Here is a 22,040-nt window from a genome sequence, read left to right on the forward strand (position 1 = left end):
GATTGTCTTAAATTGATTTATTCTTAATAGGAAAAATATGAATTTATCTGATGTGAAAGTGTTTCTTATCACACAGAACTATAATGTAACAAAAATAAAGATGATAGAACACATTTACACAATTACTCCAGGAGGCTTTGATGAATCTGACTTTAGTTAATGCTTAAAAAAAAGTTTTCCTTGGCATGCAAAATGGACACAAGCCATGTCCAGTAGAGTTAACTGAATTTTCTTGTTTGAAATGCAGTGTGATCAAGACACCACACCCCTTATTTCTAAGTTAATAAACACCAAATTGTCATGGATGCAATCCAAAGTGTCACCTGCTAATTTTATTATTATTAATTAATTCATTAATTAATTTAGATTTTTTAAGCAAGTTGTTGGTGTGGCGGTAGTAATCTAGAACATGACAGCCATGTTGGTTGCCAAGAAAAGAAGAGACCTATTGACAGAAATAGTGACAATACCAATCTATGTAACAGATAGCCATAGTTACACAATAGCTAGATAATAAAGCAGAGCTAGGTGTTTTCGCTGCCAAGCTGACATACTACAACACAAAAAGAAAAAGGAGAAACAAAAGCAGAGGAGATACTGGAAGTGATTCAGATATGGACATTTGTGTGCTACAAAGTACATTTTTTGAAGCTATTATTCCAAAACAGGCAGAAACTCTTTGATTCAGGTACAAAGTAAAGGATTGGTGAAAGGAGCTTCATCACATTGCGTGAGAAAATCATCTTAACTGTAGTCTTTTTGAGAACTTTTAACCACCTCTGGTCATGGTCGTCACAAATCGTAGTTTCCCTGTACAGAACAATTATGTTCAGCCTGAACTAATAGTTAAAAGCCAGTCAGAGATACAACTTCAATCCTCTTCTATAAATCACAAATATGTCCTAAGGTAGGAAGCCAGTGAGGAGCCACGTTCTTATCACAACACTCAAACCAACTAGCCAGAACTTGCTAGCGTTTGCGATAAGGTCATGGTCCCTCACTGGCTTCCCACTCGTGAACACAAAGACCTCACACAATCTGGAGGTGCTGTTGTTTAAAGGAGCACAGAATCATTGAGGACATTCACTGAATGAGAGCACTGCAAGGCCTTGATAAGTTTTCACATGCCAAAGCCACTTGGTAAGTCCTCTCTTGGTAGCAGATTAAAGGATCAGCCTGTAATTGATGACTATGGGTTGAGGTGAACCCCATGGATGAATGTTTTGCGAGTGACTGGGCACCTGATAAGGGGAACAAAAGAGCAGGACAGAAAAAAGTATGCAACTCCCTCTGCTTCATTTGTGCCAGTAGAGTTCAGAGAAGCAAATCAGACTTTTGCATATCGGACCATCCTGTTCCCTTTCATGCAAATTTAATTTCTCTTATTTCTGCAACTGAGGAATTAAACAGAGCAGACTGGAGCACCAAGTTCACAAACTAGACTACATAAACTGTGATGAAAAGCATCAGGATAGTTGTCAGTTTCTTGTCTCCCGTGTCTAAGAGGTGCCATCTGCAGATAATAGGTAAGTAATAGTGTCTTTTTGGAAAAAATTTGTGTTTTTGGAAGAAAGGTTTAATTCTTGTCTTGGCTTGCTCAGCCGCAGTTATAACTGTATATCTTCCTTTTTGACACTCCCTATAACATGGGAAAAATATAATTCCTTAACTGTTGCCAATAATGGCTGCTGAAAAGGATTTTTTGGCAACGGTTAGATGTTGTGTACTCTCCAAGTGTATCTTTTCCAGCTATCTTGTCCTGCATACTTGGGCTGTGTTGTTGCTTGTTTGGACACCACACCACGGCAGATGTTGACTGATTTGTTTTGAATGATTGAAAATGATCTTCTTATCCAGCATAAAAAAATAGAACCTTTTATTAGCATCAATCGATTGTGATTACTGATTTTATCTGACACAGAAAATAAGTGGGGAAAATCCCATTTGTTTGAATGTATTATTTGCTTCTTTCCCACAGTCCTCCTGTTTACCCACGTCACTCCCTCTCCTCTCTCTCTCTCTCTTTACAAGACCCTCCCTTTCTCCCTCCTTCAGTCATTTTATCCCTCCCTCTCTTCTCTGCCAGTGTTCTCCAGGCGAGCATTCAGTCAGCTTCAAGTCAGCAGAGCATATCAGATTTCTACTCTGACTGTGAGACTCACATGCTCCTTACTGAATTACAGAAGTGAAGAGCGCTGCAACTGTCCTTCGCTGTTCAACCAAAGAAGGTAAGTTGACTGAAAGAAAACAGATAAATGCTCACTCTGCTCTCCTGTGTCTACATTTTGTTTTCTTTTTTTACTTCTATTCCTTTCTTATCTGCCCTCTTCTCACTTTGAACTCTTTAAACTTTTTTTACCCTCTCACTCACACTCACATCTTTACCTCGAGTAAGTGCCTGGACCTTATGAACTGTTTGTCTCCAGAGCCCCTGTATGTACAGTAAATATCCTCAGGCGTGTGCTAGGTTAAACAAGATGATGATGTTAAGTGATAATAATCCTTTTTAAAGGAAAAAACAAGAACAGGTAGACCATTTTCTCTGATTTTAAAAGTTTGCTTTAACCATGAGAGGTAGGAAGTAGAAGTGTTCTCTTACTTTAGGTCCTAAAGTTTATGGCCTTTCAAAGTTATTTGCTTTAGAGAACTACGCCTAGAAAATCAGTTGATAAGCCTGCTTTGAGAAATAACTAATATCCAAATATATTGTTGGTGTTTTGTGCAATCAGAACATGTTTTTCCACTTGTTGTGAATAATGTTTTCTGTCCACTATTCTGAGAGACAAGAATTGGTGTGGATAAACAGAGGTGATGGCGGTATCTGAGAAGGATGCAGCCTTTCTGTGTGTTTACACTATGAACACAGCCTTGACCCCCGCAGCCAGACATGTTGTAATAATCCCATATGTGTCGTATTATTTCCCCTAAGACTGTTCCTGTAACTTTTAAATGTCAGCACATTATCACTCCGTGGGAGACAGAAGTTTAAAAGAGAAGCGTAAAGGCCACTGTTTTTCTCAGAAGCTAAAAGGTGTTTGTTTAACATTTATATTCCCTTTTTACAAACTGCCATTGTTAGGTTTTTTTTTGCAAGACACCGGCAGTTCTGCCATTTTGTAACAAACCGCATTGCGACCTCTTTCACCGTGACTCAATCTGTGGGTTTCTTGTCCAATCTGTAATTCTCCTGCCTTGTATGAGTGTGTCATTGTATTCAGTCTTTTTTTTTCTTTTTCAGGCACATCAAGACAAAGCCTGTGCCATGAGGTGATCAATCTATAAATCGGTTTTGTCTGACCAAGCCTTACCCTACCCGTTTCACCTGTAGACATGGGGTTATGTGAGAGTATGAGGGGTTGGAGGTGTCGGGGCATTGCTGGAGCATTCAGGGCCAGTGTAGGACTGTCGCTGCTGGGGCTCAGCCTGGCCCAGTCTGTCCCTCCGCAGACTACCTGTCCAGCAGCCGTGGCCCCACAGAGCTTCGCCCCGCCCCATTACCAGGGCACAGCAGGGGAGGACACCATTGTGGGTTTCATGTCAGCTCTGGTCCAGTCCTTCCTCCACACAGTCCAGCCTAAACCCTTTCCTAAAGGTTAGTACCATGAGTGTTACTCACTAATCAAACATCTTGAACCTGTCAAGGTGCACAGGACTCTGTCGACTTACTCACAGTTTCTGTTTGAGGGCATTTATTTCTCTGTCCAGAGCAACCAAGTGCAATTTAAATCACAGTGAAATACTTTGGCTTTCACACGGGGAAAAATGTATCTACAGGGGCAAAGGTGACGCATCACACTTAACCTTCACACCAGCTCTAAAGCTAATAATGCTCATACAAACAACATGACAGTTTTGGGTAATCAGTAAATGAATGGAAATTCTTGTCTTTTTCCCGGTCAATCTTTAACCTTTATTTCCTGCTCTGATATTTTTAGGCCGCAGTTTCCTGAAACTGAGGCTTGTGTCGCATCTGTGTGTGTCCCCGTGATGTGTTGTAATTGCACCATAAACCCTCGTCTGTTATGTACACTCCTTGCTGGTTGGTATTGATTTCAATGAAAACAGATGGACACAAAACATGACAAACAACCTTTGTTCAAAGTCATTGTACTCAAATAATCTTTATGCTAGACATGGTGGATTCAATGTTGAGATTGTGAGAAAGCTTCGACCAGCATGCACTTAATGTTGCATAAAGAGACATGTCTTTCTTTCCATGTTTGCCGATAGGAGTTGCTGAACACATTGTTGGTAATTGCACTATGATAGGGCGAATAGATTGTAAACTGTGGGTTTCTGCTTCACAATAAGCCACTAAGCCTAAGGTTCTAAATGTTAATATAAAACATTTTTTTTTGCTTTGTGGGTATCTTCTAGGAGGTGGTCAAACATTAGGGCTTCTTCTTATTAAATGAATGGCTAAAAAGACAAAAAAAAAAAAAAGGATATACACCAACCAAACATACTTTACTAAAAAAAAAAACTCTTTTTTATACTTTAAAGTCTTATGTGTGTATAATGGAAACACTCCAGCTGCTCGCGGTTTCATGTAATATTTGTTCACATCTCACTGAGACTCAAGACACAAGAGATTCATATCAAGCATTTTAAATGTAAAAAAAATGTGACATGCAAAACAATGAGGTAAAATGCAAATTTCCATGACATAGACTGCAGTGACACAGATGGTGAGAAAGCATCTGGACTTTTTTCCCCTTCTCAGTTACTGTACCTGCGCCTGTGTTTTGAGGTTAATATCCACAATAACAAGTTCCTCCGGGACCATAAACTGCAGGTTTTTATTGTATGTTTTTTGTTGTTTGAAAACCTGATCTCCTGAAAGCTGTCCTTGTTTCCTAGTAACCACAAGATGGAGGTGTTAGATTTCCACTTTAACAATGAGAGAGATTAAAATGTCTATACAGAGCACAGGACACATTGTCCCTGTGGCCAGGCTTTTGTGGAAGGATAACAGAGAGCGGCAGCGTAGAGTAGAATAGAATTAGCTATCGTTGGACTCTTTTTATGTCCGTTGAAGTTACTCAAAAGAGCCACAAAAACTAATTTTCCCTTCGGTTCTAGATCTGATCCTGAAAATAGTCCAGGAAGTTGACCAGTCAAATCAAGAAGAAATCACCAGAGAAGTAAGTAAATGTACACGAGTTTCACATTAACTTGTTTTTATTGTATAGAAGGAAAAAAACAGACACACCCTAAAGCAGCCCAGTCGACTGAAATCACTCAGACTTAGTCATCCACTGATTGTGGACTGTCACCACAGTACAGTAAAACTACTGTTTGACGGTGTCTCACAGTATGACGTCGCGACAGACCACAAAGGCCAACCTCTGTTTCTGCCATCTTGGCCTTGAAATCAGAATCAGAATCAGAATCAGAATCAGAAATACTTTAATAATCCCAGGGGGAAATTATTTTTGTTACAAACTCCAGATATACAAACAACATATATTAAGAACAAAATATAAATATAAATTGATATTGGTGTCATTTTAGTTGTAATTCATATCGTCTGTCTGTCTGTTATGCTCAGTCCCTGGTGTATCAAGTGGGTTTCCTGGTGTGTGTCGCCATTGGCATCCTGTACATCGTTCTGATGCCCATAGTCGGTTTCCTCTTGGCGTGCTGTCGCTGCTGTGGCAACTGTGGTGGGAAGATGTACCAGAAGCAGACGTCCTCCATTCACTGTCGCAGAAGAGCTCTCTACTGGAGTGCATTCATCACCACAGTCATTATCCTGTGAGTGTGTGGTTTATGTGTGTGTGTGTGTGTGTGGTGTGTGTGTGTATGTGTGTTCTCATGTGTATTTTTGAACAGCATAATGATGTGTTATCTGAAATTAGCATAGAAAAAAAGTCAGCTTGAATGTCTCCCTTAGACTCACTTTATGTTCAAGACACAAATTGAATTGTGTTTGTGTGTGTATGTGTGTGTGTGTGTGTGTGTGTGTGTGTGTGTGTGTGTGTGTGTGTGTGTGTGTGTGTGTGTGTGTGTGTGTGTGTGTGTGTGTGTGTGTGTGTGTGTGTGTGTTTGTAGTGCTGGGAACATATGCATGTTCAGAAGTAATGAAGCCCTCAAAGGGAGTGTGGACCAGACTCCAGTGGAACTCAACAAAACAATATATAACATCAACACCTTCCTCACTGCTGTGCCTCAGGTGAGACAAAATCTCTTGTTGACTGAAGTTCATGGTATGAGTGTGGACAAAGGTCAAGATAACTGGTTGACTAATTGCTCTTGATCTCCATTCATTGTCATCTATGATGTAAAAAAAACTTTGTTGTCCTGGACCCCTGACATCAATGAGTCGACAGCTTTTGTGTGTGAGATACAAACAGAGCCACAATTGTCCAGTTGGTCCACTGATTAAAGACCAACGCTGCACTCTGCAGTGTCAATACACTTATCTTAAGATAAGAGAACGGGAAAAGGTTGGAGGGAAAGACAGGGTTGTGTTCTGTTTGTTCTTCTTCATTTGCAAAAGCTGCCAGACCCGATTAGCTCATGAAGTCAGTCCTTGACATACTGTTTGTTGTATTTCATATCTTGTGTTCACACTTTAAAAGAGTTTGTTTTAACTCTGCTTATCTCCAGCAAATACACTATGTGGTGCGTGAGAGCTCCAAGACCATACAGGAGGTTACCAGAAACCTAGATGGTAAGGAAAGGGAGCTAATACTGTAAAAAGGAAGGAACCACTTTTGTTTCTCAGTTCTTGTCATGTGATGGACCATCTCACACCTATTTGTCTGTATGAATCAGCCATTGGCCCTCAGGTGGGAACAGGGATCCAGGAGAAATTAAGAGGAACAATGGACATGGCGTTGCACTCCGTTAGACTTCTGGACCAAGGTAAAGTGTACCTGCATGTTCTGTCCTGTTGCAGTTTGAGCAAGTAAATGCTTGTGTACATATTTGACAGGAGATCAGTTATGAACTGCCCATAAAAGCACTGTTACAGTTTCACTGCATTGTACTTCTTATGTCTTAAATTTAGTTGCTAATATACTGACAGGTTGCTTTTTTGTGTGACAAACTGTTTTCATTAGTTATTTCAGTGCAAGAATAATTAGATTATTATTATTAGGTAGAAGTAGGGCCCAGGGACACTTTTCTCTGAATTCATCCACAAATTACATCCACATCTATGATCTCATTGAAATCAGGGAGACATAATGGATAAAAATACCATAAATAATAAAACTTTTCTTCAATTTAAGTAGAATTGATTGCCAAGCTAGAATAGTTTCTGGTTTTGAATTATGCAGCCTTGCAACAGGCAGTTAAATAATAAATTCAAGAAAATCAAAACAATGTTGATTCTTAGGGTTCTGTAATTCAGTTTCCAGCGTAGAGATGTTTCTTTTTTTTTGTTGCTGTAATTTCGTCCTTTCCAAGATGACAAATTAAGTGCTGATACACAATTTACCGACATGTTTCTTAACACTGCTCTCAGAGTAACACAAAGCAGGCTTGGTTGAGTAATACGGAAAATATTCTGAATGCTTTACTAAAAGCATCTGGACAGTATCTTCCTTAATAATCAATGTGCTGTTGTTCTTTCTCTTACGGTGTTCACTTTTTGTTAGAACTTATGTTCCTTTCAGCTTATTAAAATGCTTTTGAATTATAAAAGTCATAGAGGAATGTCTTAAAATGCTGATTATTTTTCAAACTTGTGCATACGCTGACTAATATGTGTGTTTTTCTTTGGTATGAGCAGAGACTCATAACACACAGGTTCAACTGAACAACCTGAACTCATCTTTGGCCCAGCTGCAATCCAGCATGGACCGCCTCCAGGCCAATGTCACTGCTGTTAAAAATCGCATCAATCAGACTTTATCCAAGCCAAACTGCACTGGATGCAACTACTTGAAACCTGAACTGCAGCGCTTAACAATTCATACGTCCATCTCTGTAAGTACTGATTTTGCAAAACATAAGATGCGTAATGAGATATTGCTGTGTTTTGTGCCTGAATGGATTAATTAAAACAACAAAGACAAATTAAATAAAGTTGGTCTGAACATCACTCCTGTCGGCAAAAGAGGAGTTAAGTTTGACTGCTCAGATTATGCTGAAGTACAGACCGTTATAAGACATTGTCACGGAGCAACAGGAAGAATCATTTATGCAATCAAACCACCTCTGACGCAGGCTGGGACAGTGTGACACATGATAATAGCTCTTCATTTTTGGCTTTGTCTGAACATCTGATTTGGTCTCCTTCCATCTGTTCTTCTCAATTCCTCCTACACTCGTCTAGCACTGACACATACAGACTCCTTGCTCCTCTTCTCTCCCTTTCTCTCCTCTCCTCGTCTTTTCTTCACTCCTCTCCATTCCTTTTGTCTCCACTCATCTTCTTCCCTCTCCTCTCACCTTGCTTCCTCTCCTCATCACTATTTAAGTGAGTGTACTGTATAATATACAATCTTCATCATGACAGCAAGAGTAAAACATTGACAAAAAGAAATGCCATTCTTTATTATTTGGTGTGGACTAATTTCCTTGTGGCTCTTTGATAAGGTCAATGAAAACAAGCAGTTTTGCTGAGGTCTGCTGCCCTCTTCTGTTAGTTTAAAGTACAACATATGATTACATGTGATTGCTGGTCACAATGGTTGCACGTGTGTGTCTCTGGTTGTTCTCCACAGATTCCCAGCTTAAATGAGTTCCAGTCTGCGCTGGATGAAGTCAAGAAAACTAACTTTAAAGCCAAAATCAAGGAGGTAATAACACCAGTCTTGATTATATAATGCCAGCCTTGTTTTAATCAAAGATAATGTACGCAAAAGCAAAGCATGGTTTTGTACTCTATTAGGGCTGTTGTTTATTTACACTCTTTGAGTGTGTAAACAGAGCTGTCTGCAACAAAGCTACTTTTTCATGGACGAAAGCTTGACAGAAAGACACAATTCTAATGAATGCTGTCTTCACTTCAGGTGGAGGACTATTTCAACAGCATCCCCCAGAAGGTGACCAATGATACCATGGATGTAGTTGAAAGTAAGTGAGCACATTTACTGTCACAAACTTTGGGCTTCACTCCTCTTTCAAATATTACTTTCGTAATAAACGTATAAGATTGGTTAGTAAAAGATATGTGTGTTGGTGTACATTTGTGTGTGTGTGTTTAGGCAGCAAGCTGCTGTTGGATGAAATAAAAGCACAGATCTCCCAGATTACCAGTGACATCCCTTTATCTGCTTTGACCAACGTGTCTACGAGTCTGGACCAGTTGCATGGAGAAATCTTCAAGTACACACCAGAGATAGAGAGAGCCGAGCATATTAGGTAAAAAGCCTAGATGTGGAAACACATGTGATCAATGCAAGGAAAAGCCAAAAATCAGTTCCTGTATCTGTACACTTCAGATGGGGAGTGGGTGTGGCCCTGTGCTGCGTGGTCCTCTTGGTGGTGGTGTGTAACCTCCTGGGTCTGGTCCTGGGCCCTGTGGGTCTGAGTCCCCGTGCAGACCCCACAAAGCGATCCTGCACGGCAAATTGTGGAGGCACCTTCCTCATGATGTGAGTGCTGGGTTATAATATCGGTTTCATTTTTAAGTCACATATCAGATCAAACTGTTTCACCCCCTGAGCTCTTTGTTTGATCTCTGATCTGGATGTGGTTGCAGGGGTGCAGGTTTCAGCTTCCTCTTCTCCTGGCTGTTCATGATAGTGGTGACTGTGCTGTTCGTGCTGGGTGGGAATGTTTACACTTTGGTCTGTCGGCCCTGGAGCAACGGAGAACTACTGAAGGTAGAAATACAAAACCATACACCTGCACACGCCTATATTTGCATGCATCAGCAATACAAATATATTACAGACATAGTGTTCAGTGTATTTGTGTTAATATTGTTTTGTCTTCTCTCCACAGTTAATTGATACTCCAGGTTTAATTCCAGGGTTTGATATAAGTCCAGCTTTGGGATTGAAAACCAACATCAATATCTCTGATATCTATAGGTATCTGATGCCAGTTCACCTCTCACACAGGAACAAAATGCATATTCACAGGCTCCATATAGTTTAGTTTAGTTTTTCTATCAGGTTTTGCATTGTTTCTTCTCCCTTTTTTCTTTGTAGGTCTAAAGTTAGTAGGATACATAAAGCACTTTAATACTGAGAATAACATTTGTACATTCCTTGGTCAATATTTTGCACATCCCATCCTCTTTGCTTTAAACACTGTACAGCTCTTTCCATTTCCAACAGATATATTTTACATATTTTTATTAAATTGCTATTTTATTTGTGTTTCTTCACGTTTGCAGTACTTTTTTACCTTTTCTCCTACTATGTTTATTGTTACGCATCAAAATACCAAAGAAAAGTTGTGAAAACCCACTTGACATTGATTCTGATTCTGTTAACCATTACAGAGACTGTGCGGAAAACAAGCCTCTGTGGACAACACTCCGCCTGTACGAGGTCATAGACCTCGAAGACCTGCTGAACGTGTCTAAAGTGAGTTTTCTTACATTCAAACCTAAAATAACTTTATGTGCATATGTTTAAAATCTTTACTTTTGTCTAACCAAACCTATATCATTTGTTTTCTTCTCTCTGCTGGTCACACGCAGTACACAGAGCAGATCCAGCAGTACTTTGAGGATACAGACATCACTCTGCCCACCCTAAATCTCCTGAGCCCTGAAGATGAAAAGCGAATCCGCAGTCTCTCCATTAAGGCTCAAAATTTTGACTCCACAGTTATCACACAGCAGGTGGGCATTATTCATGGGCTTGTATGCCTCTTTGTGTAGACTTACTGTCATTACATGTATCTGTGACTCAGTGTTCCTTGCTTGTCTCACTCAGATGAACAACATTTCTAGCATCAATCTGAATACAACAGCAGACAAACTTGACGCCCTCGCTGATGTTCAAGTGAGTCACGATACATTAACATATTATCCCCTGTTAATATTTTACACTTCACTCTGCTTTTCTGCACTACAAACATGTCACATGATTCTTTACTGGATTAATTTTTTTTGATGCCCATGTTTTATCTACTACCCAACCTATTTCTTGTTTCTAGACAAACAGCGATACTAAAAAAGAGCTCAGAGAAGAGGCCAGGGACCTTAGGAGGATCCAGTCCGATATAGAAACAACCATCACCCCACAGCTGGTGAGTAGCTTGCCCTTTCTCTGCTGCCATGTCTCCTGATCTCCTCATTCTGGCTCGCCATTAAACATCTACTGCTTTTGCCCTCAGAATAACCTCAACTCGAGCATCAAGAGCCTTCAAACCGTCACAGACAAAATCAATGTGAGTACACTGACTAGCACCTGGAAATGCCAAGAATAAAGCTAACTCTCCTCTCATTCTGTCATTCTGTGGCTCATTTCTCTCCTTTCTCCTTCTCTTCCAGGGGACAGTGGGGGAGGTGCTGAGCAACGTGGAAGCAGCACAAGACTTCCTCAACACAAATATGACACAGATCATCAGGACCGTGAGTAGAGCCACGAGTCACATGAGTTTGAAGAAAGAGTGCTCCATGTGGTCTGTTAATGCCTGTGGTCGGTCAGTCATTTAGCCGGAGGGGGGGAGGGGGAAGGTGCTGTGGCTCAGTGATTATGGTTGTTGCTGCTTGTAGTTGAAACAATGTGCTTGTTGGTTCCACATCCACAGGGCATTTGTAGTTTCACATGCTTTGAAGTGTAGAAAATGTATTGAGGGGGATGGAATGACATTATTTTATTTCTAAGGTCCATCTTGTGTCATGTAAACGTTGCTGGAAGGATTTGAACAAAAACAAGAAAAACTAATCATATTAAACCGCTCTTTAGGTGTCTGCACTGAAACAGACTTCCCCTGACTTTAATCCACTGTAACTGACTGAAACCACTTTTAATTATCCACCATGTACTTACACCCCAACATGCCTAATCACCATCAATCAACTTCTAATGAAAGGATAAGGCTGGTGATGTTCTTTTTATATTAATGCGAACAAATCCCTTGAAAATACCAAAACTAACAATGTGTTAGTCAATCTTTCAACATCTTCTCAGTTCCCATCCTTGTCTGAGGCCAATGTGGTTCTACTGTCAGCCAAACAGCAATTAGTAGGCCTACTGCAAGGACCCAGTGCAACAGTGTGGCTCATTTATGTGTTTTTAATAGTATCTGGACAATGATGGAGGTCAATTTCACAGAGGAATGAGCACACTTAAGGATTTGTTTACAATAAGAGAAATATTGAATATGACCAGACGTTTTCTTTAATGTTTTAATGCATTATGTAAAGGCACTTTGAACTGAACTGTTCATGAAATGTGCTACATAAATAAACATTCGTAATTACCTCGCCTTGTCTAATCATAATGCTATTGCAGTTATTTATGGGTCACTTCACAGGATTTACCCAGAATTTCACTTGCTGAGATGGCTAGGCGTTCCACTAATTCCTCATGACTTCCCACTGTTAAGCAGGGAGAAAATGTGTGGAATTTACTCTCTCTCTCTCTCTCTCTCTCTCCGATCCCAGGAAAGCAGAAAGTTTGTGGACTGTCAGCTCAATTACTTCATTGTTTATGCTAATTGGGCCAACGTCACGGTACTGTCTACACAGATTTTTTGAACATATCGTATCTTTCCAAGGTTTGTGTACACATGTGAGTTCACTGTTACTGATCTGTGTGTTTTCTCCCAGATCACACAGCAGGTGGGCCGCTGTGGGCCGGTGGCAGGCGCTGTGAACTCTGTTGAGATTGTCCTCTGCTCACAAATTGTGGAGTCTCTGGTGAGGATCAGAAACTATAAGCTCCACCTACAGATTCATTGATTAAAAAATAAAATAAAATACTCTGAACGCTGAGAAATGTCAAACTGTAATAAATCCCTTTCCTGTTGATCAGTTCTGCATATTACGGTATTCACCCATTCTCTCTCTTTAGAATGCGTTCTGGTTTAGTCTGGGCTGGTGCATCATCTTCTTCATCCCCAGCATCATATTTTCTATGAAACTAGCCAAGTACTACAGGAGAATGAAGTACTCTGATGTGTTTGAGTAAGTAGCACAACCGAAAAAGACTAACAAAGATGCATCTACTAGATCTATTTACTTCAAAACGCATGTTGTGCAAGATTCATTTGACTGTGCTGGCCTGCCTTTGACCACCTTTAATGTCTCTATTTCCAGTGACCACATAATCATGAACCACATCCCACGTGCCCAGATGAAATTCACCTGAGAAGACGGCATATCCGCAATACAGCTTTAAAAGACTCCAGGCTTCGGCATCGCTTGGCAAAATAAAAACAGGTGGTACACTCCTGCACAGACGTGGCACATTGTCACTCTGGTGGAAAGTCTCAGACTGACTAGTTAGGTTACCTACTTGTGTCTTTTTGATTCCAATTTTCTCCATAAGGTGGAGAAGCAAAGCCATTTATTAAGGGACTACAGTGGTGATACAATACATTACATACACCATACACAGCGTGTTAGAACTGACCTCAGGGGGGACACAAGACGTAAGGGAATCTGCAGGGAATTTTTCATCATTTTATATCAAATTTCAAAGGGATTTATTTCACTTACTGTATTACATAAATGATTTGTATGAGCTGCTGCTGGATTCTGACAATATATGTTCCATATTTCAAATTATAAAACAGATCTTTGTTGAGAGTTGATCGCATTTATATATAGTTGTGTTGATGCAGAGCTGTCAGAAAATGCAGCCGTGTGTTACTGTGCCAACCGCAGGGATTTGACAATCTTGTTCTAATGGTAAACCACTTTTTAATCACTTTTTTGATACTTGCACTTGTATTTGAAATTGTTGTAAAAGAACAATGTCCTGAAAGAATCATGAGATTAATACACTATTTTGTGTGACAGATGTTGTATGTTGCAAACTACACAATGAAAGTGTTTTGTTACAATTTTCAAATATGTTTTTGTAAATATTGATTTTGACTGATGTTATTCATGATTAATGATGATTTTGGTACTTTGTACTACTTTGTACTCAATAGTAGATTGCGTTTTATCTCTCTGTCACACAGCACTTTATATGGTCTGTTTGCTCAATGTGCTCAAAACATTTCTGCCTGTTGTTGGAAACTACTGTATGTAAAAACTGTTACTGATCAACAACTGCACTGAGTCTGCTGTGCATTTTTTGACCTTTTAACTGTAACATGACAGGAATCTCACCGATCAGTCACTGTCTATTCTCCACACTGAAAGTGCTTTTCATAGTTAGTGTGTCCCAGTATGTCCTCGTACATGAACATTCATCACACTGCAACAGTTTGTTGAAGTTGAACAAACACTGCAATAACAAATACAGTTTTCAGTTTCACGTTAACAACTGACATTAATATTCAGATTAGTGATCAGCACACCACTGGCTACATAAACTGCATATTTACCCAGATAACATTTATACACTGCTTATGTAACATGCTAATTTACTACAGTAGAAATAGATGGTGTGTCTTTGTGATCATGATTACTGTCACACATCTCTGTTATCTCAACAGTCCATGAACACATCGCTAGGTTCCCCAATCATGTGACATGAAAAGAAAATTGTGTGAGCTGGCTAAAAAATTAAGATCTAAAGACTGACCCTTTATTTGAGGAATTCACAGTAATATGAACCTCATTTCCCTTTGTTGATTATGTACATGCAAAACAGACGTTTTCTACAGCACAGAACGTTTTATAGCACCTGGGCTGAGGTTTTAAGAACCCCACAGTGTCCTAGTGACTGCACTGAGGTAAAAAAAAAAAAAAAAAAAGCAACAACATAAATGCTGTTCATCTTAAATGGCCCATTCATTGTTGAAAATCTGTCTCCAATTGGTTTAGAACAGGACTGCCCAGAGGCAGATAATCTTGATTTGGCCTTAAAGTGAAAAATAACATAAATCCCTGTTCATGCTGTTTTATTTCTTGTGAATACTCTTTAAATATGTAGGATGCCTAATAATTAATTATTTTTGTAATCTGAGCACAGGAATGAACTTAAGATCCCAGTACCATTTTGCATCTTAATAATACAATACAATACATACAATACATTCAACCCTTCAGTTTAAAAAAGAAATCACAGCCTTTGGGGGAAAGCACAAATTTGGTATGAGGCTGACGATCCATAGGCTTATTTATAGTCCAATCATAGGAAGCACAACAAGAGCAGCAGTATTTTCATTAAATCTATAAACTCCATTAAGTATAAGGTATAAAAAGTATCACCATCCTCTAAAGAATATTGAGTTGTGAAATATAAAATAAATTTAGTCTATTAATATAGATGATGAAAATGTCCTTTAATGTGGCTATCTTTCTCCTGATGTATTCTTTCGTACAGCTCTTTAGGCTATAGTCAGCTGTTCAGAGACAAGCAGAGGACAGAGGAACGGGCAGGGCCGGCCAGCCTCTGTTTGGATTCATTATTGTTTACAGGATGCCATCTATAATTAGAACAAGTGAATCGATGGCGTTACAGCACCAGCATGACTCAAAATGTTGTAACACGAGAGGCTCTATGCAGAGGAACTCAATCTGAAGCAGAAAAAAAAAGTGTGGCACAAAGTGAAAGAGAAAGAAAGAGGGAGGAGGGATGAGAAATAGAGAGACTGACTGAGACATGTCAGGGATCAGGTTATGACTGTTTCTGCAGCTCTGCCATTTTGTTACCCTTTGGGAAGACTCAGTCTCTTATTACCCTCTGCCTTTTTCACTCAAGATACATGGCTCACTGCCCTCCACTTTCCACCTCTACACTTACTCCACCCCTTTGATCATACCCTCATATCCCCCTGCGAAACCTGCCTATTTGCTACGAGAACCGGCAGTGACGTGCACGCGCTGAATGTCTGACCTGTGTTTTTGGCGTTATCAGAAAGGCCTCTTTTCCACCGAGCAAGAGGCAGCCTCTGATTCAGAAGCTTAATGGGTAACGACTGAACATTCCTCTTATGGGCCCTGACCATGGAAACATTTGAGTGCATTTACACACTCAAACCCTTGAACTAGACTCTCTCTCTCTCTCTCTCTCACACACACACACACACACACACACCAGACTGCAGCTGTAAGTGGATTTGTCCATGGAAGGGATATGGTGAAACTGTGGACAGTGGATCATATGAATGAACTGTGTGTACCTCAAATGTTGGCATAAATAAGCTGTTATATCAGTACTGTTTTAATTGTTTAACTGTAAATAACTGAATAAATAAACCATATAGAGCATATTGACCTTGACATTTCCGTTGCTTCAGATTCAATACTGTGTGGTCTGTTGGCTTGACTTGTTGTTGTGCACTACAGTGAATGGAAATTGCTGATCAAGCGGAACAAACCAGAACTACAGCTATTTGTGGGAACAAGGACTGGCAGGTAAGTGACAATGACACATTTGGAAGTACCATTAAAAACAATAAACAACACAATATAATGCAATTTAAAACACCACAACCCCCCCATAGTGCACTCAGACCCTCAGTTTCTACTACACTGAACATTACAAGCTTTGCATTTGTTGAAGGGCATTAATAATGTATTGCATTGCACTGTATAAATGCAGAATCAGACACTTAACATGTAAAACTCGGGACAGCAAACAGAGGTTTTATCTCCAGTTTAATAGCATACAGCATCTGTTAATAAATACTTGTATACATTTTCTTTTTTTCAAATACCGCTGAAAGGAGAGCATCACCAAAAGTAACCAAGGCAATGGTGTGAAACTTTGTCGAGCAAATCCAGGAGGAGATCCTATTCATTAACAGGAAACCTAAAGCAGAGTTTAGGGCAAATTAATATTTAATGTCTTAACAGTCATAACATCAGGCTGAGTCGTCTGTCTAGGGAAGTCAGGGAGTTTCCAGTGACTCTCAGATGGACTCAAACATGTCTGGCAGACAGCAACACTTTTGGCACCGAGCTGAAATCGTTTGCACAGACTTTGTCATGCTTATTTAAGTGTACAGAGCTTGGAATGACACAACTAATGCATGCATCGGATCAGAGCGAGAAATCAGCCGGGTTTCATATTGAAATTAAAAACAGTCTTTGACTGTTGAGGACAAGATCAGTTACCAAAACCCCCCAAAATACTGTACTCAATACAATACAGGAAACAGATCCTCTGATCTACCTCCAGTTCTTTCTCCTGAACAAGAGTAAAGCTGCAGGAATGTGACACTACCCTGTAAATGAACAGCAGCACTGTGAAAGGCAGTGTGATTGTTCTGCAGCATTTTGGAGTCTGATTGTCACTCAACACAGGGTTGTCTGTACCGCACCCATGCAGCGCCACAGGTTTTAGTAAAGACTCCCAAAGATAGTTACGATTTGTTTGGAGGGCTCAACATTTACATACAAAAACACTTTCTTTGACTATAACAAACTATAAAGACTCCTCCAACAGAAAAGCATTAAAGGCATCAAAGATAATAGGCACTTAAATATATTTTTGTTTACAGCACTTAATCAAAAAAAAAAAAAAAAAAAAAAAAAAACAATCTCAAGAGATGCATCAAAAGCAAATACTGACTGGGGTGATAAATAAAAGCATGGAGAAAGCTAACAGGGGCAAGAAGACAGAGGACCTAACATCTTTAATAACATTACCCTCACTGGGTCCATGAAGGAAGACGTACATGACCTTATGCAAGCAGCAGGGAGCCTATGTTAGTCACAACGCGCCCAACCCACACACGGATCCTAACAGAATTACCTCCAAAATTGAATTTAAAGTCGAACTGTGAGTCACTTTTACTGGGTATTCGGTCTGGAATGCCCTGTGAGTTGAGCTGCGAGGGAGCAAGATTGGACAAGATGGAGTCTAGAGGGATAAATGGATGACAGTGTTTTGGGTTGCGCCCATCAAAACCAGGTTAATGTTTAAGCACGTATAATATGTTGAGTAAAAAACAAGAAGTCAGTAAAGGAACCTTGGACCTCTACCTCTCTTACCCTCCTCCTCCTCTAAACCCTACCACACTTAAAACAAACATTCAAACACAAAGGCCAGTTTGTCTGGATAACACTCAGTAGATTACCCACTGCATGAACACACTTTGACATCGACAAGTTAAAGGCAGCTATACTTGACTACAATTAGCAGATTTTTTTTACTTTAAAGAGGCAAAGTATATTCTAAACATGGATATGATAAACCCCCAAAATGGGAGTTAGTGGCTTTGTTTTTGACTGAGCAGATAACCATTATATTGTGTTAACTCAATATATTATCATTTATTGATGGTATTCTGAAGGCTAAGCTTATTCAATGCAAGTTTATGCAATAACATTCTCATCTGCGTGCAGTTAAGGCTTAAGAGATAAATAACAATGCAGAAACAGTATATACACATTAAGACTTAAAATTACCTGCAGTATTTACACTGGTAAGATCTTCAGTAGTCATTTCATAGTTTCTAGTTGTCATACTTCATCTGACATTACCAATAGTTTTAAAAAGAGCATCAAATATAACTGCAATACACTGATTGTCAACACACACTGTTTCACAGTTAAGTCAGATTATGTGTGGAATGTTTTAAGAGACCGGTTTTGCTCTCCATTTTGAATGTTTGTTCATTTTTATGTAAATCACACTGGGTTAGCGGGTAGTGCCACCCTCGCCCTTGGGACAGTTGTGTGTGTGGACGACTGCTGCTCAGGTGTTTCTGCAAGTACACCCGGTGCGGTGGTACCGCCCAGAGCTGAGTCTGTGCTGGGATCAGTGACAGCCCTAGGCTGCTCTGCGGGCTGGCGACGAGGTGCAGGAGGGGGGAACGATGGCGACTGGAGGATGTCAGCGTAGCGCTGGCTAGGCTTGGTCTCCCTCTGAAGGACTTTTCTCAGCAGGGGTTTCAACAGCCCGATGGTCAACTGGCTGCTCTGTGAGTCCGCAAAGGGAGCCGGGGATGAGGATGCTGTGCTGGACGTGGAGAAGAAAGAGGAGGAGGAGGAGGAGGGAGGGGGGGTGTTAGGAGAGGGGAGGTTTTTCAGCACCAAGTTGAGAATAGTGGTGACAGTGAGGTCTTCAGGGCACAGCACCCACAGCAGGTCCAGGTAGGGGTCCAGGTCTCTGTGCTGGGCCACCTCGCACAGCAGAGTAGTGAAAATCTCCTTGTTGAGCAGCGGACTCTGTTTGCAGAACTTCTGGGCGACCTGCGTCACCCGCTCCCACTGCTGCTTGGCCATGAGGATCCTCAGTGCCTGGAGGATGGCGTTGGGCCGCCCACTGACCAGCAGCAACTCCACCTCCAAGTCCTGATGCTGGTCTCTGTCTAAGCTCAGGCTGGACAAGACGCACAGGGCTCGTTTGTAAAGCGGGACGTTGTTCTCCCCGCCCTCTCCTCCTCGCCCACCGGAGAAGCCCCAGGAGGAAGAGGCCAGGCTTAGGCCCAGGCCGGCTGAGCCCTGCTGCTGCTGGGCGAGCTCCAGGAATCTGGGCAACCAGCTGGGCTGGAAGTGGAAAACTGAGTGGCAGAGGAGCTCAAACACGGGTAGGGCAGCTGGGGGAGCAGAGCTTGTAGGTTTGGCTTTACAGTTGGCAATGTGATCACCTTTGAGGCTATGATTGTGCTTTGACCTGCCGTTGGTGAATGGGAGGGAGGGTGGGGTGCTGGCTGTCACAGCAGGACTGAGGACAGTTTTCCATATGTCTGCTGGAGCCCTGCTGGAGAGAGAGCCCTCCCCATTGTAGTGTAGCTGAAGGGCAGCCTGCGCCGCCCTCCATGCCTGGCGGGGGAAGATGTTGAAGATGGAGTTAAGGTAAAGCAGAGCTTCTTTAACCAGCTCTGAGGATGACAGCAGTCTAGTTACCTCTTTCTCAACCAGACTCTCACACACTGCCTCCACCTCTTTCACACTTCCCCTCACTAAACTGCCCTTCACCTCCTCCAGAGAAACCAGAGCCTTTAGCTCAGCCTCCAGAGAGCCCATTAGCTTATCTTGTCCTGCTGTACATCCAACTCCTCCGTTCTGGGACAGCTCTGCTCCTTTCTGCCTCGACCCCGCACTGAGGTAGTTCCTGAGGATGGAGGCTAAAGAGATGGGAGCCTGGAACCTACCTCCTTTCTTCAGCGTGTCCACAGTGAGCTGGGTGCTGCTCAGGCTCCTCTGCTGGTAGTATTTACAGGCTTCCTCGAAGACAGCCTCTACCAGGAGGGCTCCTGGGTGAAGATTCTCCACTGTACTGAAACCAGGAGGCTTCATCTTAGAGTCGCAATCTCTGGAGTCTGTCTCCTTGTTCACTAAAACGAAAAGTCCGGTTTCTGTGAGCAGGTGAGGAGTGCAACTTTCAGCCCGGTTCACATATAACAACCCCTCTCTCTTCAGCGTGGCGTGTTCCAGCTCTCTGCCACAGTTCACGTCGATCAGATGCAGGTTTTGTCCTATCAGCAGTGCCAGGGTGTCCTCGTACATGCAGAGGCTAGTGTGAGTGCTGAATTTCGTCAAGCAGTTGTCGGCCAGTTTATACACCTGCCGCAGCATCCCATCTTTCTGCAGGAGACACACCCAGCCTGTGCTGAGCAGCAACAGCAGGCCTCCACAGGATGTAGGAGAGAAGTTGTAGATCTCAGGTGGTTCAAGAGTTGATAGATATCCCAAACAGTCTGTGACCAACCTCTTAAAGTCAGACTCTTTAGCCGAAAGCCTTTTTAGGGGAGTGTTCATACACGTGGTGCTGACTGTGAAGGAGTCATGGCGCGGGGACCAGGAGAGAAAAAAACTGGAGATCAACAGTGGCTTCACTTTCAAGTCAGGGAGAAGATGTACATATTCACCTGAGCTCACCACAGTGAACTTGGGGTTGTTGTGGAGGGCGATTTTCACTCCACCCAAGCTGACGGCCCCCTCCTCCACCTCGAAGTCACGCCTGCACACACAGTATCTCAGCTTATTCCTTGTGGAGCTGAGGGCTGGAGAGCTTTCTGAGGGTGGCCTCTCCTCACACCAGATGATAAGGTTGGAACAGGCACAGACAGACACCACTCTTGCTCGGGGGCTGTTACACAAGTCTGATGTTTGTACGAGATGCCAGCCAGATTTGCACTCGTGGAATTTCCAAAACTCAGCTTTTCCATCCTCATAAACCACCGCCACAGCTGCTGCGTCTCTGCTGCTGCTGCTGTTGTTATTGTTATGGTCCAAATACAAAATATCCACAACAGGCACGGTCCGTGTCGGCCACAGATCCAGCTTCTTCTGGTTCTGGGCCAGCTGGGGTCTTTCATACTTGTCAAAAGTCACAAGACCGACCTTAGGCTTGCGGAGGATAACATGGATGTGACGTCCATCTGGGCTCAGGCGGACGTTTGACAGGCAGTCTTTGAGCTCGTTGTTGGTCAGTTTAAAGAGCTCAACCAGGTCTTTACCGCCAGTATAGTCCCCGAAATCTGACAGTTGCTCCAACACCAACCGCGCCATAACTCTCCGTTTTCCAGACTGACTGGAGCTTAATCAACTTGCCACAACGTATGAACTAGCCCGCTAGCGTGTTGTGGCACATAAATCTGATCCGGAGAGGCTAACCGGACGGCATCCCGTTAGGTTCCTACGACAGGCTCTCATCTCCGTTGTTAACGTCCGTGCGGAGGGATACATCATCCGACAGTCTTCGAGCCCGCTAACCCCATGTCGGCACACGACAACGGAGCTAAACTGTTGGCTGACAGTTAACTGTTGAAAAAGCTTTTAAGTCCAAATCGAGAGAGGCACTGTAGTCATTCCGATGCTAGGCTAGCACTCCCCTGACATCACGGGATTGTTAATTTCCGGTACCGACGGTGTTTTAGCATAAGAGGCGGAGCGACACGAAGGCTGACCAAAGATTGTGTGAGGGGCGGAGAGAGAAGCAACTGTCGCCGCGCGTTGGTCGTCAGTCAGCTGGTACGTTAACAACCAGTGTTGAACATCTCGACATCTTTTGTGTTGAAAATTAAAAATGAACTAAAAAAAATAATATATATATATATATCATTCAGTCTAAAATATGACTTTATAAAACTTCTTTACACCC

The 22,040-nt window shown here is 41.8% G+C and overlaps 2 protein-coding genes across 3 annotated transcripts; one reads left to right on the plus strand and one right to left on the minus strand.

The window, feature by feature from the left end:
- The first annotated feature begins 1,423 nt into the window (after positions 1-1,423).
- Positions 1,424-14,143, plus strand: prom2 (prominin 2). Of its 2 annotated transcripts, XM_051421332.1 has the most exons (25): positions 1,424-1,526; positions 2,087-2,228; positions 3,239-3,592; positions 5,083-5,144; positions 5,552-5,757; positions 6,055-6,175; positions 6,613-6,676; positions 6,781-6,870; positions 7,742-7,938; positions 8,679-8,753; positions 8,967-9,030; positions 9,162-9,318; positions 9,399-9,551; positions 9,659-9,782; positions 9,904-9,992; positions 10,409-10,493; positions 10,610-10,753; positions 10,848-10,916; positions 11,071-11,163; positions 11,251-11,304; positions 11,408-11,488; positions 12,527-12,595; positions 12,692-12,781; positions 12,936-13,048; positions 13,181-14,143. In XM_051421332.1, exons 3-25 carry the CDS (start codon positions 3,331-3,333, stop codon positions 13,230-13,232), a joined length of 2,514 nt encoding a protein of 837 aa, XP_051277292.1. In that variant the 5' UTR covers positions 1,424-1,526; positions 2,087-2,228; positions 3,239-3,330; the 3' UTR covers positions 13,233-14,143. The 2 variants fall into 2 exon arrangements, with proteins under 2 accessions (XP_051277292.1, XP_051277293.1); XM_051421333.1 differs by lacking the exon at positions 1,424-1,526 and having other exon boundaries at positions 2,070-2,228.
- A 2,482-nt stretch (positions 14,144-16,625) lies between these two features.
- On the minus strand, positions 16,626-21,817 carry LOC127375412 (BLOC-2 complex member HPS6). Its single transcript, XM_051421331.1, has one exon. The coding sequence runs from the start codon at positions 21,446-21,448 to the stop codon at positions 18,620-18,622; it is 2,829 nt and encodes a 942-aa protein (XP_051277291.1). The 5' UTR covers positions 21,449-21,817; the 3' UTR covers positions 16,626-18,619.
- Between the last annotated feature and the right edge of the window lie 223 nt (positions 21,818-22,040).

The sequence above is a fragment of the Dicentrarchus labrax genome, unplaced genomic scaffold (assembly GCF_905237075.1).
Source record: "Dicentrarchus labrax unplaced genomic scaffold, dlabrax2021, whole genome shotgun sequence".
Classification (NCBI taxonomy): Eukaryota; Metazoa; Chordata; class Actinopteri; family Moronidae; genus Dicentrarchus; species Dicentrarchus labrax.

What these genes read in the sequence shown, in the direction of transcription:
- prom2 (XM_051421332.1), top strand. Translation starts at nt 3,331, where the DNA reads ATGGGGTTATGTGAGAGTATGAGGGGTTGGAGGTGTCGGGGCATTGCT. An exon ending in GGAGGCACCTTCCTCATGAT is followed by an intron (nt 9,552 to 9,658) that starts GTGAGTGCTGGG and finishes ATGTGGTTGCAG; the next exon opens with GGGTGCAGGTTTCAGCTTCC. An exon ending in CAACCATCACCCCACAGCTG is followed by an intron (nt 11,164 to 11,250) that starts GTGAGTAGCTTG and finishes TTTTGCCCTCAG; the next exon opens with AATAACCTCAACTCGAGCAT.
- LOC127375412 (XM_051421331.1), bottom strand. Translation starts at nt 21,448, where the DNA reads ATGGCGCGGTTGGTGTTGGAGCAACTGTCAGATTTCGGGGACTATACT.